Source organism: Accipiter gentilis, chromosome 21 (genome assembly GCF_929443795.1).
Source record: "Accipiter gentilis chromosome 21, bAccGen1.1, whole genome shotgun sequence".
Lineage (NCBI taxonomy): Eukaryota > Metazoa > Chordata > Aves > Accipitriformes > Accipitridae > Astur > Astur gentilis.
The window spans coordinates 7,250,795-7,269,709 of record NC_064900.1 but is presented as its reverse complement, the minus strand read 5'-3'; the positions used below and the strand labels follow the sequence as shown (position 1 = coordinate 7,269,709).

General features: G+C 41.1%; 1 protein-coding gene across 1 annotated transcript in view; it reads right to left on the bottom strand.

The window, feature by feature from the left end:
* Positions 1-8,198: 8,198 nt before the first annotated feature.
* The window catches only part of F5 (coagulation factor V), a 33,469-nt gene continuing 22,752 nt past the window's right edge, over positions 8,199-18,915 (bottom strand). The window contains 10 exon segments of the mRNA XM_049825017.1: positions 8,199-9,776; positions 10,547-10,729; positions 11,511-11,659; positions 11,817-11,961; positions 12,132-12,287; positions 13,642-13,736; positions 14,807-14,878; positions 15,332-15,448; positions 17,075-17,254; positions 18,270-18,480. Coding sequence (XP_049680974.1) covers positions 9,588-9,776; positions 10,547-10,729; positions 11,511-11,659; positions 11,817-11,961; positions 12,132-12,287; positions 13,642-13,736; positions 14,807-14,878; positions 15,332-15,448; positions 17,075-17,254; positions 18,270-18,480 — 1,497 coding nt within the window. The 3' untranslated portion in view covers positions 8,199-9,587.

Here is an 18,915-nt window from a genome sequence, read left to right as displayed (position 1 = left end):
ATCTATCCCACGCTGTCTTTCTACCTCCCTGCTTTGCCTTTCCCTGTGCTCCACTCCCTTGATCTCTACCACATTGCTACTGCTGCTAGGGCTTCCTACTCTATACCTACAGTTCATTCTCCAAATTGGCTGATGCCATAGAAATATCACACCAGGGTTCAGGCCTCCCACCTGGGCAATTGCTTATCCTGCTTCCGAGCTGGGGTCAATGCTCAAGGAAGCAAAATAAAAGCCCTCAGAAGGCATCTGGCTATACACAGCTGAGTGGAAAAGAACAGGTTCCTCGTAGCCCCGGAACAGATTCCTTGAGCTGCAGAATTTTATTACTATCTCCATGTTCATAACTTAATAAACAGAGCTACAAAAGGGTTTAGGGCCATGAGATTACTCAGCCCTATGTAAAATACAGCTAAACATTTTGGTCCAGTATCATCTGGCATCAGTGGTTTGCTGCTTTCTGGCTATCTTCTGGGTCTAGCAAAATGTCCTTTCAGTTGTTCTCAGGCCGCTGCTCCTCAGCATCTCCATATACTCTTTTGTTTGCAGGTGTATTAGAAAAAAAGAAGAAAAAAAGATGACAGTTGCCATTTCAACACACTTCAGCTTGAAGCAAAACTCTAAATAGAAAGAAGCAGCTCCCGTTAATACTGGCATCCATCTCAGCCATTTGCGAGGAAATGCTGATCTCTTAAAATAGCATGGTTAGAGCGAATGAGCTCTTAGCAGCCCCTCTGTTCTGCTGGCATGTGGCTCAGTAGCAGGTAATAAAAGGATATGGCCTGCTAGCATGAGGTGTAGTGCATCTTACTGATCTGGGTCTGCGCTTCACGCTGAGCAGAGGTGGGAGGAAAGAGTAAAACCTTGGAGTTCCCATGGCGAGCCCTGCCTAGGGGCAGCAGTTCCCACAACTTCCAGGCTGCTCAAAGGATCTGATGGATGGCCTCAGTCCTTTCCAAAACAGCATTCCCTAGAGTTGTGCCACTGGAGCTCAACTGCTGTTTCCAGGGGATTGGCTGGGGTAGAAGGAGTTACGTCAGCTCAACCCGTTTCCTTGAAGCGATACACAAGTCAGTCAGTCAGGCAACTTGGATCTCTCCTCCAAAAACTGCGTAAGAAAAAGAACCTGCAAAGTTTTGATTTAAGTACTCCAGGTTTTCTCAGGGTTTCTTCTGTTCTCAAAAGAACTCACCTGATTTTGTTTTCACAGAATATTTTCAGCCTTTGGAAACAAGGTAAAATTTTATTCCCTGAGTTTCGACTTCTGTCTTTCCTTCCCTAGCCTTCCTCCTCATTTTCTCTCTCTGTCTCACCACTCTACTAGAAAAAGTAAGGTAAGGTTAAAGGTATTTGACAGTAAAGAAAAACCTCAAAACTTGCAATATTTTTTTCCAAGATGGAAGACATAAGCTCTGAAAAGTAGGGTTTCTCATACTTTCTTTCCTTAATCTTACCTGCTCCCTTCCTTTCTCAACAAGCAGACACCTTTTCCAGTGGAAAAAAAGATTAATAGGAAGTTTAAAAATAAAGAAATAGGAATGGGGAAAAATTCCTACCCTTCAACTGTAATTTTTTAAATTCCAAAACCAAAATAACCTCACAATTTATGTTAGCATTAAACAATGACTGGTTTCATCCCAAAGCAAAGTGTTTGTTCATTTCTAGCTTCCCAGACAGGTGACGTGAAGAGTGTTTTGAAAATCACTACATTCCACGCAGGATGAAACCATTTTCCAGAGAAAATCATTCTCTTACCAGAAAGATTTGACCAATTTGAGTGATTGTTCGTATTCTGAACACTTCCAGATAAATAATATTATGTAGAAGTAGTTATAAAATCTTTCATAACACTCAGTGCAAGTCTGCTAGAGAGGTTCCACCTGCACATGTATGATCTGAACTGAGTGATAGTTGCAGCATGGATGCACTGTGTGATGGCTGCCCTTTACAGACGCAACTCCGGCTTCTACATCTCCTGAACATTTCCCAGTGAGTAACGTTTTATACAACGACATAGCTTATGCAGTAGTGTTGGACAAAACCCTTCTGTGCTGGTTACTCGACCACTCAGAACTGCCTTCAGAGCGTATGAGTTTCCTCAACCAACCTCTTTATCAGGAGCCTCGCCTTCATAAAACTCAGGGCTGTTGTACACTAGAAGGCTCTCTTGCTGGCCAGGGGACATGCTGGCTGTGTTTTCCTGCTCCTCTGTTGCACAAGGGAAGCTTGAAACCTGTCTGTTCTTGCCCAGAACTAATTTTCAGATCAATCTCAGAAACTGCAGCTGGCACTTTGGAAGAAAAGGATCACACCAAGGTCTTCAGCAGGGCACTGTTACTGCTTTCCTTAGTGTAATGACTAAGAATCCCTTTTGGTCTGAATCTAGGGTGGAATCACCCCTAGAGGATGCTTGATTCAGCATGAGATCCAAGCAACTCATCTAAATGCACACATCAGCCTCAGAGTCAGCAACGTTTTAAGGTCACATCTTATGCACACCATAAACTCTGACAGGTTTCACTCAAAAATGCACCAGAGGTGAGTATTGCTAACCAGTTCTGGCCTGCAGTTAATTGTGGAGGAATTTATATATGTGCAAGAAGAGTTCTCTTAAAGCCTTACTAAGTTGTTTGGAGAAAAGCTTCTGTAAGTTAAAAACTTTCTGCACTCTTATGAAGCCGTTCTTCAGAGCGTTCTCTCAGTATGTGAGAGCACCAAGACGTTACAAATACCTCAGAAACTCTCCAGAAGGAGGGAGTAAAACAGATTTGTCTTTTGCTGACCATGGAGGGAACAAAGGCACATAAATGGGAGAAAAGGCAGCAACTGATTTCTTTGTTTTGGTGATTTTGGCCATTATTATTAATTTGGGGGAAGTAGACTATTAACTAGTATATATGTTGGAATGAAACAAAGTAGTGAGAACAAAAAAACCCAAATTATTTCTGAAATGAAGCATGATTAGTTTAGAACAAAGCCTACAGATTGTAGCTATCTGTAAGAACAGAAGACTGGATACAGCCTTGAAGGTCTGTGTCTTCTAGTTTCCCCTCCCCTGAGTGATCCTTAGATAATCTGGGGACTCTGAACAGGAGACTTACAAATATTCTGCAGCCATGAAGGGTTAATTTAAAAGCTCTGGCATTGATTACTTTATTCAGATAGTATGCCTTCATTTCTGTTACTTCCTATTCTCCAAGGGTTTGTTAGTTCCAGACTTTTAAGATGTCACATGTTGAGTAAATATGAGCCCAAATTCAAGAGGATAGCCCAGTCCTGCAAGCATAGAGCATGTGTTTCCCTGGCACCAAAACCAATGGAACAAGGCAATTTCACTGGAGGGAATAATACAGTGTTTTCCCGTATCAGGACCTCAAATACTAAATTACAGTTTTTTAAAAAAGCCTTAAGAAAGACAACAGAATTGACTCAGCTTCTTGATCTCTTCTTCTTAATTCCTTTAAAATTCCTTCCCCTCTTCGAAAGATAAAGATACATAAATTCTGCTAGGATATTCTCTGAATGCCACAACTTTTTTGGAGCCATTCCGGAGCCATTCCGGCTTTTTGAGAGCAAGAAAACTCTCAGGGTTATGTTGTAATTTTGTATTTTAGAGAGGTGAAGGGAGGGTTAGCAGTCATTGTCATAAATATATTGCTATAATCGGATCAATTGTCCTTGCCCTGTAAGAAAAGGTCCCTTGCTAAAAGAATGCAACAGCTCTTCTCTGTAGCACAGACAGAGCATATTTTCTGCTTCTGTCTTACTATACACAATCTGGAAGTCCAAGATGTTTTGGTACTCTAGTTCAACATAAATTCATCTTTTTAATTTTTCTGAAACTTCACTGTTTTTACCTATAGTTCATGCCTTGATGTCCACACATTCCACCATGCACCTCCTCCAGCACTGCCTTCATCACCTCTAGTTCCATACGTACTAGATCTTGCATTCAACAAGACCAGTAAACCAAATGTGTCCTGAAACCTGTGCATGGGGTGGAAAAAAAGCAGCACTGCAGTTTATTGGAACACAGCTGATACAGAAGCCGGTGCAAAATCCAAGCTATCATAACCTGCAGAAGCTTTAGAAGAAACCACAGCCATCTCTCCGAAGTATAGGAGTCTTTAGGAGGCAGGTTGCTACTGAAAGTCTCTGGCAGAAAACTTCCCTTATGCCCTGCACACCACAGCAGGCTCTGCATTGGACACAACGCAGGCTGAAGCACACAGCTGTTGGAAATAAGGCATTTATGGCTGAATTTGTGGAATCACTTGCCACAGGATAACAGATTATCTCTTGGTCTAAGATGGATCACGTTGTACAGCACTATACACTTGCATCATGGACATAACATTTTAAAAACGTTTTGCAGTCAGCTGCATGGGAAAAAATGGAAAAGTCACTTAAGTCTGCTACAAATGGGGACACTGGTGGACAAATTTTCACGGCAAGTGCTAAAAGAGGGTGCAATAGTAGTGTTACAAAGAAAAGCAAGCAGTGGATCAAGTAGACTTAGAAGAAACATACCCCGTACTTTTATAAAGTGCATAGGTCAGTCTGAATTACTTGATGCTTTTAGATATATCTAGGTCACAGTGGGCTTAACATAGTATTGCTGCCATGAGGAATGGTGTTACAGATGTGCCCAGGAACCCTGAGAATGATCCCATGGCCTGTTTTGGAGAGTGCTGTACGTTCAAGAAGATGGAGTCCCTACCTGGATGAGCTTATTGTAATTGAAGCATGATGCAATTACTGGGTGTAACAGCTAAAGGGAGAATGGGGCACAGTAATGATAGGAAATTGTAGGTGGATAAACTGGTTATGATGTATGGCTAGCATGAATAAATGTAACAAAACAAAATATAGGAGCAAGAGCAAGAAGAGGAATATTTAACGCTGATTAAGTGGAATGACTGACTCATACAAAACGACAGTTGGTCACCCCAGGACAGTGTTGCATTCTCATTTCTATGGTGCTAAATAGTAACATATTAATAAACAGTCTTCCCTAGCACATACATGGGCATGGGCACAGCCTTTACATTTCCTCCCTCAGGTATGTGTCCAAAGAATCTTTTCCCATCATGAAAGATACCTCACGAGCATCAGTGCTTGTGAAGTTGCAAGCCCTCTTTTTGCTCCTTAGCACAGTCCTAAAATTCTGATCAACCCATCAGTGTCCATGGTCATTTCAAGGGGTGCTGGAAGCTGCTCAAAAGGTTGGTAATTTATCTGGAGTCCTGACCAGATTCCCACTTCATGCTTTTTCTGTAGAGTTCTCCTGGCACTTCACAAGGGCATACTTTTGCCATGCATGCTCGCTGATGTCTCTAATGTGCGATGTGTCCCAAAACCCAGGTTCACCTTTGCATCTATGTTGTTGCACAGCTCAGGAGGTTTCTGAGAGAGTGAACACAAAACCATGATCTGCACTGACTTTAGTCCATGGGTAATATGCAGCATTATACCTCTATTATGCTTTGCTATGCCAGTGGCATGGAAGGAACCACCCAGTTTGCAGACTCCTGGAAACCTTGGTAAAGGAGAGCTGGCTCAGCTTCAGTCCAGCTACCCCTGCAGTACAGGCATTACGGTCAGAACTACCAGCAGAAAAACTGGCAAAAATGGAGGTTACATCTACTCTATAAACAAGAGGTGTGCTTATTGATTCATGTAAGCCTGCCTGAATCAGCTTTAGACTTTACAGGGCACTCTGTACAATACAAACACTGGACTAATGCATCAGGGTCTGAAGCAACTGCTGGGGTGCTGGTGTCATTAAACTACTTTAGAGCTGCTCACTGCTCAGCTGTGCCCATGCCCATGCCCAACTGTCTGGTGTACTTCCACCTCCCTTCCAATCCAAGCGCAGACGCAACCAGTTTCACTTCTGTGTGAAGCAGCACAGCCACCACCTCTAGAAAGCAAAAGGAAATAGTGGCACTTAGTGAATAGAGCGTAAGGCTTCATACACAGCCATCCACATGCTATTGCCAGCTGCAGATGGTCAGCTTTGGGCACACCTTTATGGAAGCTGGAATGAGCACTAGAGGGCAGCAACTCCGTTATAACGCTGTTTGAGTCCGGACGCAGTTGACTTTGGACCTTTGGATCAAAAGGCCAGCATGAAGGCATCCACACAGATTTGTGAGTGAAGAAATTATTGGCCATATGGGAGTAGTCTGAACTCTGGCACCACATTTCTCCCTCAGTTCAAAAGAACTTGTGTTTGCTAACCTTCATGCTGTGATATGCATCTTTATTTTTAGTTTGAGAAAACTGCAGGAATTCTTGCTTTCCTTGTGTATTTTGCAAACAATTTCCATGTACACAGGATTTCATTCCAGTGTGTAAAAGATTGTGCAAGACTGACTGTAGCCTTGGCACATTCAATCTAAGCTGGCTGCTTCATAAAACTGATAGAAGTTCTTTGTTTTGCAGTCATCTGTGGGCTCACTGAACATCACTTACCTTTGGTTTGGCAGATCCGGTACAGATGTTTTCACATCTTCCTTGATGTAAACATGGACCAAGAATTTGCCCCCCCCCCCCCCCCCCCCCCCCATCTGCATTTGGAAATACTGTGTGTACCTGGTCTGGTTGGGATAGTTAAATTTTCTTCATAGCAGCCTGTATAGCATTGTGCTTTAGATTTGTGACTAAAACAGTGTTGATGACACACCAATGTTTTAGCTGTTGCTGAACAGTGTTTGCACAGCGCCAAGGCCTTTCCTTTCCCCCACCCTGCCCCACCAGTGTATAGGGCTGGGGGTGCACAAGAGGCTGGGAGAGGACACAGCTGGGACAGCTGACCCAAAGGATATCCCAGACCATATGAGCTCAGCAAGAAGAGCAGGGGGAAAGGAGGAGGAAGAAGGGGGGATGTTCAGACTTACAGTGTTTGTCTTCCCAAGTAACTGTTAGGTATGCCGAGGCCCTGCTTGCCAGGAACTGGCTGAACACCTGCCTCCTGCTGGAAAGGAGTGAATTAATTCCTTATTTTGCTTTGCTTGCATGTGCAGCTTTGCTTCACTTACTAAACCGTGTTTATACCAACCCACAAGTTTTTCTTGCTTTTGCCCTTCCAATTCTCTCCCCCAGCCTAATAAGGGGGAGCGAGTGAGCATCTGAGTGGGGCCTTAGCTGCCAGCTGGGGTTAACTCACCACAGTCCTTTTTTGTGTCCAACATGGGGCAAGGGGACTTTGAGATAACATCATCTGATCAGAGCATGCTAGGTAGAATTTATAGCCGGTAAGCTGTTCATTGGCAGGGTCCTGTGCTTGCTTGCCTTACTGTATATTAGAGTCTGGTGCTTGTTAGTGGCTGTTTGGACTTTTGCTGTTTATTGTGGCAGTTATCGTACTCTACTGTGCCAGGGAACATTTTGTTAACAGCAATAGCCACGTGACTGGGCCAGGCACTGCTGCTGTTCCTGTGCTGCTATACTGGACATACAGGAACACCAGTGTTATGGGGTTAATTTTCATTGTAGCAGCCCATGGAGTGTTGTGTTTTGGATTTGTAACTAAAATAATGTTGACAGTACGCAAGTGTGTTAGCTGTTACTGATCAATGTTTGCACAGCATCTTTTCCCCTCTCTGCCCTGCCAGTCAGTAGGCTGGAGGTAAACGAGAGGTTGGAGACAGGACATAACCAGGACAGCTTACCAAAGTCCTATCCATTAGCAAATAGAACCAGAATCTCCAACGTGACTGCATCTGCATCAATTTTACAATTTTGCATTTGTCTAACTTCATATATATGTGTGACTCTATATGAAGAGCTAATTACTTATGTAGAACCTTTAAGATCATTGCCTTCTTAAACATAGTTGAGCACTTACTGCACAAAATCCTGGTTCCACTGAAGTTTGAAAGCATTTATTATGTTTTCTAGGGTAAAACCTGACTCCAAAGTTTACATTTTTTCTTTTTTTTTTTTTTTACTGAATATAGCTTGTACTGCAATTTCATGGCTGTATCAAACAAAAATAAATTAAGCACCATTATAAAATACTAAGAAACTGATCTTTTAAAATGAAACAACTTTTCATACAGTTTCACCATTTCTAGTTAATTCTAATTAGCACTGAAAATTCCCATCAACCTGAAAATTTCACTTTCATGATGCAAAACTGCATTAATTGTTGCCAAAGAGCTACTACTGTCAAGGCAAATATACAAAATAAAATGTAGTTTTTCATGCTACAATATTATCTTTATTTTCCAGTGAAAAATGACAACAGTTTGTGACATAGTAAAAAAGAAAATATTTGTTTAGTTTTTATACTTTTTTCACTCCTATTCTATACCTTCATTTTGAAATGCACGGTCTGTGAGATATAAGAATTGAAAAACTACTGAAACAGCTTGGATAACACCACACAAGGTTCAAAGACAAACTACTTTGAAAAATCCACCCTGCTGAATGTTATCTAGTGTGATAAGTGAAGTTCTGCAATGAAACAATTTACAGAATAAAAGCCAAAAACATTACTGAAAACTTAGCTAAAACTCTGCTGGAATAATGAGTTCATGGACTGTGTATATATTTTCACTAGATGTAGTCATCCTGGGGAAAAAAATAATAATCCATGTATGCTCTATGCACAAGAGTAGTTCCATTGGTGAAAACACTGTCAGAGCTAAATGGTAAAGAACGTGCAGATGTTTCTATTACACAGTTTCATCTAACCCTCCTCCATCACCACCAGTTTGTATTCTCAGTCAACAGCTACAGTTCTCAATGGCTTCCTGTTTGAGGGAGCTCCCTCTCCCCATGGTCTAAACGTTTGTATGGGACTGAGTGTCGGGAATTCTGGATTCTCACTTTGGTTCTACCATTGCCGTTCCACGACTTGCCAGGTTAAATCACTTCCCTTCTTATTTCTGGGACAGAAAGATACTGCTGACTCTCCCTCCTCTTGCCAGGGCACCGAAGATGAACTATGTGAAATCCACAGCATTTCAGGTATGCTCGGTATGTAAGAACCAAATGAATAATGCGAACCCACATTCTCTAAGAAGGGGTTACACATGCCTCAATGCTGGGATGCATTCTACCTTTGTCGCAGTGTAGACGAAAGACGTGGGGGCGAGGCCACCCCTAGCAATAATTTCTTACCAAGGCTTTGCTGGAATGCAGCACCACAGCTCCATATCTGCATTGGTTTTCCCTCTCAGCCCTATGTATGGAGAATATCCACCTGCTGTAGCTTTTTATTCCTCCTCTGTGCTACAGAAGCATTACGAAATGGAGATAATCAGGGCTGAGGATAAAGGCCAGAGTCTCCATCCCTAAGGATTTAGAACTTAGCATTAAGTAAAAAGTAAGACAGAGTACTGGTTAGAATGAAGAAGTTATAATACAAATCAGAAGGGACTGCTATTTCTTCCCAGAGAAAAGAAGCTGTTTTCTAAAGTGTGTATTTGTAGGAATGAAACATCTGCCAGAGAAATCTCTCTCAATTCTTGCTGGCAAAACATTAAGGTCCTTTGAGGAAGCACACATCCAAACTACTAAGTATGATTGTTTTAAGGGTTTTAAAAAAATTGTTGTTCTGCATGACAACTGCTGAAAGGTTAAGTGCTCCCAGACTTGTCAGTCCTTTTCACAGCCAGACCCCCACCAAAATCACAGCCATAGAGTTCTGCCCGCAGGGCAATACCATGATACCATGTTCTTGGAACAATGCGGATAAACCTGGACAGGATGGGTGGGTTAAAGAAATGCTTGACGTGCCCATTGCTGTTTTCATTACCCAAGAAAACCTGCAAATACACAAACACACAATTAATTAAAAGGCAGCACTTTGCCCCCCCAACCCCCCTTTTTTTTATGGTTCTAAGCTGTTGCATTAGCCACCCAGGGTAGATGGACTGGCTCATTTCTGATTTTACATAAGACCACATCCAGTCTCTTCCTAAAATGCTGGGTCAAAGGTAGTTCAGGCCAGCAATACCTGAGTCTGAATGAATTAAACAGCCCGTGTTTTCATCCACACCACAAAATTTGCCATTCTAATTCAGATGGACTGAAAAACAAACTTCCCTTATTTTACCTCTGCTAATAACCCTTGTTGTGTAAGGTGATATGGACAACATCATGAAGTACTGTATCCGCTCTGTGGATATCTGGAGCTCTCCATCTCTGTTACAGCAAAACTGCTCACTAATATTAATTTAACTTATAAAATCAAGGCAGAAATAAAAAAGCTTCAAAGAGGCCCTGGGAAATCCATTGTTCATTCAGATTAAATGTCCTTGTCCATTCAAATTAAATGTCCTCCTTTACAAATAGCGTCAGCTCCTTTTATCACAATGGTGATTCTCTACAGATTTGGTGTTCTTTCCTTCTATTACTGTTAATTACTGTGACCAAAATCAGATGGATATTATGTTATCTGTAGTAACCCCAGCTCCTTAGCCTTTTAAAGTCCTGTGGGAATATCTCCTTGGCTGGGTATTCTGCCTTTGGGCCTTGACTATGCTCAGCATCTAAAACCAAGCAAGGATACAATTGTCTGAGCTGAGGATGATACCTTTGCCACTGAGCTTGAACCATCTGTATAGGATTTCCACTCTAGGCCTTGGTCGCTGTATAGGATAACATAGGTTTTCACAAAGTTTTCAGCAGATACGGACTTGACCCCCTGAGTAGCAATAGCAGTTATCTTCTTAATTGTGAGGAGATCAATTTGCAGCCACTGTTGGTTGTTGTTCAACTATAATTGATAAAAAGAGTTGTCTATTAGCAAACATGTCTATGTCTGTATTCGCTTAAGTGAAAAATCCTATTGAAAGACAGTTAAAACTGCATCAAAATGCATCAAAACTGGATGAAAGAAGTGCAGAAGAGCAAAGCTGAGGCAAAAGTCACAGGCGTTCTTGGTGGCCCATACAATTAACTTCTTTCTGCAGATGGTGTATTTGGTGTCTTACAATTTCCACATTAATTTCCAATACATAATGAAACGTAACACAGATTTTCCTCCACTGTTAAAACGTAATATATAATACTAAATGCTTATACAAAAGAGTAGCTTCCAGTAAATCTCAAGGTGCTTCATAAAGAAATGCAGCTCCATTTTGAAGACACAGAAGCTCACATACCTTGCTGAAGGTCATCCACCCCCAGATCCATTAAGCTGCACTGCCTATAAGCCAACCCAGGAAGGGTTTCTTTAACCCCTTTGAGGCAAATATTCAAGTTATATTTATGTCCTGAAATTAAAAGAGCTATTTCTGCAGGGACATGCTGCAGGCTGTGGCCCAGAGGACACCATTCAACTCTCAAAATATGATTTCATTGCTGTTGCCAGAAGTTCAACAAGTTTTCTACTGGAAGAGTTGAATGGGCTTCTTCCCCAAGGATGGCTAAACAGCTGTGAAGTAACCCTATCATGCTTGGCACTGGACACAGTGTGCCGGAAGCGCATGAGCACACAGGCAGCGCAAATTTATTAACTAGCTGTCTTGCTGTTGTCCCTGTTTTACACTTGTTACCTTGGCTCGCCAGGCATTTATCTTTCCTTTCTGATTGAGACGAGCGAGTGAAGGGTCCCATGTGTTAAACCAGGATGTCTTAACAGACGAGGCTGTTATTTGAGTATTCTTGATCTCTCCATTTTCCATTCCAAGTGGCAAAGAGCAACCTGTTAAGAGAAGCGCCATGTTATCTCCAGTTCATCCAAGTAGCTGTAGCCTAAGCAACAATGTTGGAATTGAGAACACCCATAATTTTAGCTTCATTTAATGTATTAGGTAAAAAAATTGCCATAAAGGAAGCACCAGCACACGACCCATTCTTACCATCTAATTCACAGCCCAGAAGCTCCATGCGAAGAGTAGGCCTGTTGTAGGCCTCGGTTGGGTAGACTCTGATGTACCTAGCAATAATAGGGGGATCAATGATGTTTTCTTTTACCCCATAGGCATCAGAATTACCTTCAAAAATCTATTAAAAAAAAAAAAAAGGAAAAATATCCACGTCATTAATTTAATACAAACACAAGGTTGGATACTGAAAACTTGCTCTGTTACAAAAGTAGTCTTTTTTTTATGCCATTAACACCATCCACTGTGATAGAGAGTGCTCTTGTCGCAACCCCTACGGCACGTACAGACCTTTTGTGCTGGAGAGCTGTCTCCTTTGAAGGTGCTCCACTTCCGTTTGTCTTTGCTGTAAATGATAAAGAACTTCTGGATGTACAAGGACTTTAAAAACTGTTTGGCTCCCTGCGTCTGTATCCCAGTTAAAAGAACTTGTCTCTGAAAGTCCACCTAGGAACAGCAAACAGTGTTTATAAAGCCAATAATGCACAGTGAAATCCGTTTCATTCTTTTGCATCTACACAGTAGCTTTGAGCCCTGCACTTTAAAACCCACAACACTAACACTCTCAGGAGGAATACAAGCAGATGCCAGAGTCTAAATTAATGCGTTCTTTCTAATTTAATTTGTGTATTTATTTGTGTGTGCATTTAATTTCAGAGGCCACTTTACAGTGTTCAGCACAGCACCACAAAGACACCTCAAAAGTATCTGTGTTTCCATGCTAGGCAGAACTCTGCTATCTTCATTCTACAGATAGGCAAAAGGAGTACAGAGAAATTCAAGGCTCACATTTTCATAAGCTGCCTCTAGTTTTGGATACCCAGGCTGAGAAAGGGATACGACATTCTGAAGTGCTGAAAAGCCACCATTTCTGCTGATATCAGATCTAAAAACTTAGCACGTAAAATCAAGTCAACATGATGTTCCTATCAGCAGTGAAGCTCATTCTTCAGGATATGCCCTCCACATCTCTCCATGCTTTACTGCAGTAGCCTCAGCTTCTCACCACCATGCCCCTTATCAAATTCTCTTCCCAACGTTATTTCCAGTTCCACATCAGATCCCCAACCTTCTGCCCCTACTTCACCTCCACTAACTTGCTAGCATGTCAAATGTTAGCAAAACAAATTTAACAGCCACCTGTTGAACTTACACCGCAACACTAATTTGAGTCTGTCTTTTCTCCCAACTGCCAATTTTAATGAGATTTTTAAGAAATCAACTATCTACCCTAAATTTGGGTGCAAATTGGCTACCTGGTGCAAAAGTGATTGGGGTGGAAGAAAAAGGTGAAAGAAGTGGGGTGACTGCTTGAAGCCTTAATTATAAGCTTCATTTCCCTGTGAAGCCACACTGTGCTATGTCAATTTGGATATAGTTTTGTGTGTGTTTGTTTTGGATGCTTCTATCTGAAGCAATGTTTGAGAATATTACACTTCAAATGACTACCCAACAAACATACATAAATATAAATAGGTACTTTTAGGTAGATGGAGGAAAAAAGAAGTAATGGAAAGAATGAGTCAATTTGTCTAGAAAACAGTTACAGTCTAAATTGTGAGGGCAACTGTCCAGTCAATGGGCCTCTATAACAGTAGAGACTGGGTTACTCCAGGGGAGGTGGACAGTTTATGGTATCACCAGTCAAGCTTGCTGCATCTTTTCAGTTTTTTGCCAGGAGACTTCTCAGCAAGAACAAGAGCAGCTTGACATTTTAAAACAAGTTGCAGGAAGATCACAACACAGGATTGTATGGCCATACCCAGACTCAATGATGGTCAAGCACATGTACCAACCATACCTGAATCCAAGGGAGTTCTTCTTTTTCCATTGTAGTGCTCCAAGCATTGTATGTTCCAGAATTGTTTAATCGGGCTAACTTAGGTTCCCAATAGTCTACACGGAAAACATGAATAAAGCAAGAATTTAAAGAGAATTGCTGAAAAAGAACAGAGGCTGTAACTAGCCACTGATGTTGAGTGCTTCAGTTCTTTTCCAAACTCAACCAATAGACTCTAAAACCATAATCTAGGACAATTTGGACATGGTCAGCAACTGAAAGTCAGCTGTCACCCTGCAAAGTTTTACAGTTGGCAGAATGACTTTAAAAATAACAGCCTGTTATGTAATGTACTGTCTACTGATTTGGAACTAGGGTCTAGAGTTTGCTAAACAAGTTTTGGCCACCAGCGGGGTCAGACAAAATGTGCTCTACATTCATGGTAGAAAGCTTCCCTCTGTATAAGGAGGTTTCCATGTTAACAACTGATATGAAATATATATGCCAACACACCTTTCAAGCCTTCATAACACTGTGGTGGGAAATGAAGAAAGAAAATTAAATCCACATAAAAATCAGTTTTCCAAAATAAGTAATTTATTTATTATTTCAAGGGAAAGGATGTGTGATCCTGCATGTGCGTAACCTGTATACCTTGATTTGCCACTGTCCATGTAAAATTCTATCAATTTCTCTGTCAAATGATCCTACTTTTATACCAGGAATAAACTTGATAAATTAAAGACTCTGTCATTGCTCTGGATGCTAGGTTCCCAAATCTTTCATAACAGATACACTTTGTCCATTCACATCTCATACCACATGCAAATCTCAAAATCTTTTTGAACACTTGCTGTTGATCTTCAAGCAGGGTACCCAAAGGACAAAAAGATAAAGCTGGATTTGTTCCAGGTCAGCCAGCAGGCCATGGACAGAGGACTCCCAGACTCTCAGGCTTGTGATACTGACAGGAGGCCTGTGACACTGTTAAAATACAGTAATGAGGGCTACCTAGTACAGCTCAGAGTCTTTGCTTGCATCACTGGAGAGCTTTTTAACCTGCCAGTTGAATCACTGCTGAACTGATCTTGTATGACATATCAAGAGATGCCAAAAGGATATGGAACTGCAATACTTCGTTGGGATACTCAGGAGCATGCCTGGACCTTTTCAAGTATTAACTCACCTATATGATGTGAAGCGTCGATTTGTGAATCGAGTATAACTCCACTTGCTAGACCCATTGGAATCCTGCACTCTAAAGAGAGCAAAGTAAGTTTGTTGTTAAAGAAAAGCAGGGATATTCCAATATATATTCTGGTGGAATCTTCTGAGACAACATCATTCCGAACAATTCTTAGTAATACTGTAACATCATCCCTCTCTCCCCAGAGAAGGCCAAGTTAATCTCTGCAATTTCTCTCAGCAGATTGATCCACTGGTCACTGTGAGGAAACCTCAAATTCAAGCTAGTATGCTAAAGGAATAAAAGTAGTATGCTAAGTAATTCAAAGCTAATATGCTAGAGGCTAAACATTTTTTCTTCTAGAATAAGTTTACAGTAACCACTTCACCCCCTCCTTGAAAGCCCAGAGAATCTGCTTTGGGTTTTTGAAGGACAATCTCCCAAATTTATTTTTAGTGATCCTGAAAGGGTGGAGATGACTTTACAGCTTGACACCCCCAGCCACAAAACACCTTAGTTCAGTACCTTTTTCTATAACCAAATAGGATGCCTGCATTCCTGCTTGCTGATATTCCGCCACTTCAGTGTCTAAAAGCCACCAGCCAGGTCTCTGTGGTTTCATTTCAATTGTTCTAAATGAGCCTTGGAAAAAACCAGAGAAGTCTATCAGAAACATTAGCATTATAAGGTTGATGTTAGCGAGGCTGCACGTTAAACCAAAGATCATCCTATCAGAAAAATTAAATAACCTGCTACACATTACAGAGAGCAATACTACCACCATCTCAATTGTTTTTTTCTTAGCAAGTGTCAGCTGGACACCAAGATTGGAATTAAGTGACCAGGTCAAAACCTAACCTTTGCTCCTGATGCAAAGTATAAAACCTTGGATGCCTGTTTGTAACAGCAGATATCTGCACATTAAGTACAGTGCTGAGCCATCTAATGAACAACGCTATTAAGTTTATTACATAATGTAGGGATGTTAATTCTGTGGTGCTGATGATTACCCCCACTGCCCCAGGGTGTTGTTCAAGTAATGTAAAGAATGGATGTAAAGAAGCCAAAAGTAGATGTAGGAGAATCAGATGTATGGACTCTCCCCTCACGTTCTGCCTGCCCCAGGAGGGCCAAGGATTGAGCAGGAAGCAGACATGGTTTAGGCTGTTTGCTGCACTTGTTGCTGCACTTCATTGCTTTTCTTATATTCCTAGTTAGTGCAGAAGTGACAATTCTGGTTCCCATTTAAACAAAAACATACATAGATATCAGAGAAAAACATCACCTTAAAAAGCTTAAATAGTGATTGAACCACCTAATGTTCACTAAAACTCATATTACTCCAAGCCAATCCCATTATTTTCATCTCCTGGTTTCCTGCTTTTTTGTGTGTCGGTGGTGGTTGGTTTTGGGGTTTTTTTGACACTTGTAGCTGGCAATACAGTCTTCATAAGTCCTGTTATTGCACACGCACACTGCTGACAGTGATGGGCAGAGGAGCATATCCTGTGGCCTAATGAATGCTTTTAGCCTACTTCCTTTCTTCCTGGACATAAGAATTCTCCTAGGCTCACATTTGTTCTTTCTCTTCTGTATCACACTCATCTTGACATTATAAAAATAGACCCTCATTATATTCAGCCAGATAGCAATAGCCTTTCCCAGCAAACATCAGTGAGTGGTATTGAAGCCTGGGGACACATGGAGAGGATGGCTGCGCTATTATACGTTTGTCACTTGACGAGGAATTGGTGGCTGACACTATCCTACTGACTTCCTTTTTCCAATACTGACCTTTACTGCTGAGCACTTTCCAAATACAAGCCCAGCACTATGACCTACTTTGCAGATAGGAAAAGAGAGATGCAATAAAGGAGAGAAACCCACACATGCTCACATATCTGGTGAGTGGCAAGGAGCATGCAAAACAGCAGGTAGTGCTGCAGACCGTACTACTAGTCATTTTCCATATATACCCGTTCTCGTCTGAGAGGAAGACATTTGTTCAAGCACTTAAGTTTTGTCTGTAACTTTACTCATATTTCCAGTTTTAAAGGACAACAACGTTATCTTTATTTCACCCCTCCCACAGTGTTAAGTGAGGTGCAAAGGGATGATTTTCCTTCTGACCATCATAGGCAAATGAACTGTTAGCGCTCTCAAACTCTTTCTTACTGTGCCCAAAGCCAACTTCTGTTCACCTTTACATTGGTATGATGACAGACTGCAACAATCACCCCTTAGAACTTACTCTACTCTTACACTTACCTGGAAGGAGTGTGTATGTACCAAGCTGATGGTTTGGCTCTCCTTGTTCTATGAAGGTCTGTCCATGAAAATGAACAACGGTAACATCTTTTGGCCCACCCATATTCAGCAAATGCCATCGGACCAGTTCACCTTCATACATCCTCAAGCCTTGCAAATTGTAGGTAATCCCATTAATAGCTGAAAAAAAATATACTGTTAGTAAGGAAAACCGCTCACAAAACAGGTCTCTTAAAGTGCTAGAATGTAGTTATTAAAATCAGTAAAATATTTAATGAAGTAATGCATCTGGGAAAACCACCACTTTTTCCAATTTGAAGTGCTACACACTTTATAGTCTATGTACATCAATTCCGGAAATCCAGGGACCTCACAAGAGGATTTAAGCACAGTTTGCTTGCAACATGTGGCAGCCAGGAGAACAAAAAGGTGTAAGGGATTAAATGTCTGATGGGAACACCAGGCCTAAAAGAAAGGACAGCTACCCAAAACATGTTCTGCAGCTTACATTTCCACAGCCATACAGTCACAACTGACATCTTTAATAACTGATTTTATAGACCGCATTTTCAAAAGGCAGATTCCATTTCTCAACATGCCTTTTTAAAACATGATTACTTACAGCACACAAGCATCAGATTTTCAAGGACAGAAACATAGTTTTGTTACTGACCATTATTTCAAAGAGAAAAGGGTTACCTTTGAACAGTCAGCCAGTTACTTAACTCTATGTGACTAAAATCTCTGTATCCACAGAGAGGTATATGAAGGGCTGTCCTACAGCTGCTTTGAATTTTCCAGTAGAACTAGCTAATTTGTCAAATAATTATGGCATTTTTACATTTCTTGCAAAAAGTTTTCAAGGTATTAGCTTTTTACTGAAAAGAGGGGTTTTTGGTTTTCTTTCTTTTTAAACATGGGGGTTAGATGTATGTGAGTGTGAGAAAGAAGATTTCTGTTGAAAGTTTCAGTCTAATATGTCCTTTCTTCATTTTAATAACAAATTTCCAGTCAATGCTAATCTTTACATATAAAACTATGACTATTATGAGTACAATGGAGAACAAAAAAACCGTTCGCATAATCAACGTGTGGGATTTATGCAGATTCAAAGGCACTGTGAGCTGAGATACCTCCCCCAACACCTTTTCCTCTGCCCCAATAAACTGAATGCTTGGCAAAATGAAATAAGTACCATAGAATTTGTTGCACTGCTGCGTTTCTTGGGTCTTCTCAGTACAAGGCCTTCTAGAACGTTTGTCAAAGTACCAGCTTTTTTCTTCATCAAAGACCATAAAAAGCAAGAAAAAGTCACGGGTCGATGTTCTGCTATTGTTTGACTTTCTGAAGGTTCCTTTTTGACAGATCAGTATTGGCCCAATCAAACCAGAGTGAATATCTTTCTCCTAGAACGTAATAAACTCATATTAGATGTAGAGTGTATTTCCCAAAAGATGTCAAAAAACCATAGTATTCTGTGGAAAAGCATCAGGCCCTAAAAATTTAAAGCAGAGGCCAGCATTGATGTTGCCTTGTATCTTTACTTTCCCTTGCTCAGTCTACCAGAGTGTTCTCCAGTTTGAATTCTTCAACAGCTAATATCCTCTTTTAACTGAGTGTAAGAGATTAAATGTCAGATGGGGACATCAGGCCCAAAAGAAAGGACAGCTATCCAAAACATGTTTGGCAGCTTGCATTTCTACAGCCATACAAAAAACGTCATTTGGAGATACTCAAAACCCGACCAGACATAGTGTTGGACAACCTACTCTACCTGATACTGCTTGAGTTGTGGGGGGTGCACTAGATGATCTCTAGTAATCCCCTTCCAATATAAATGT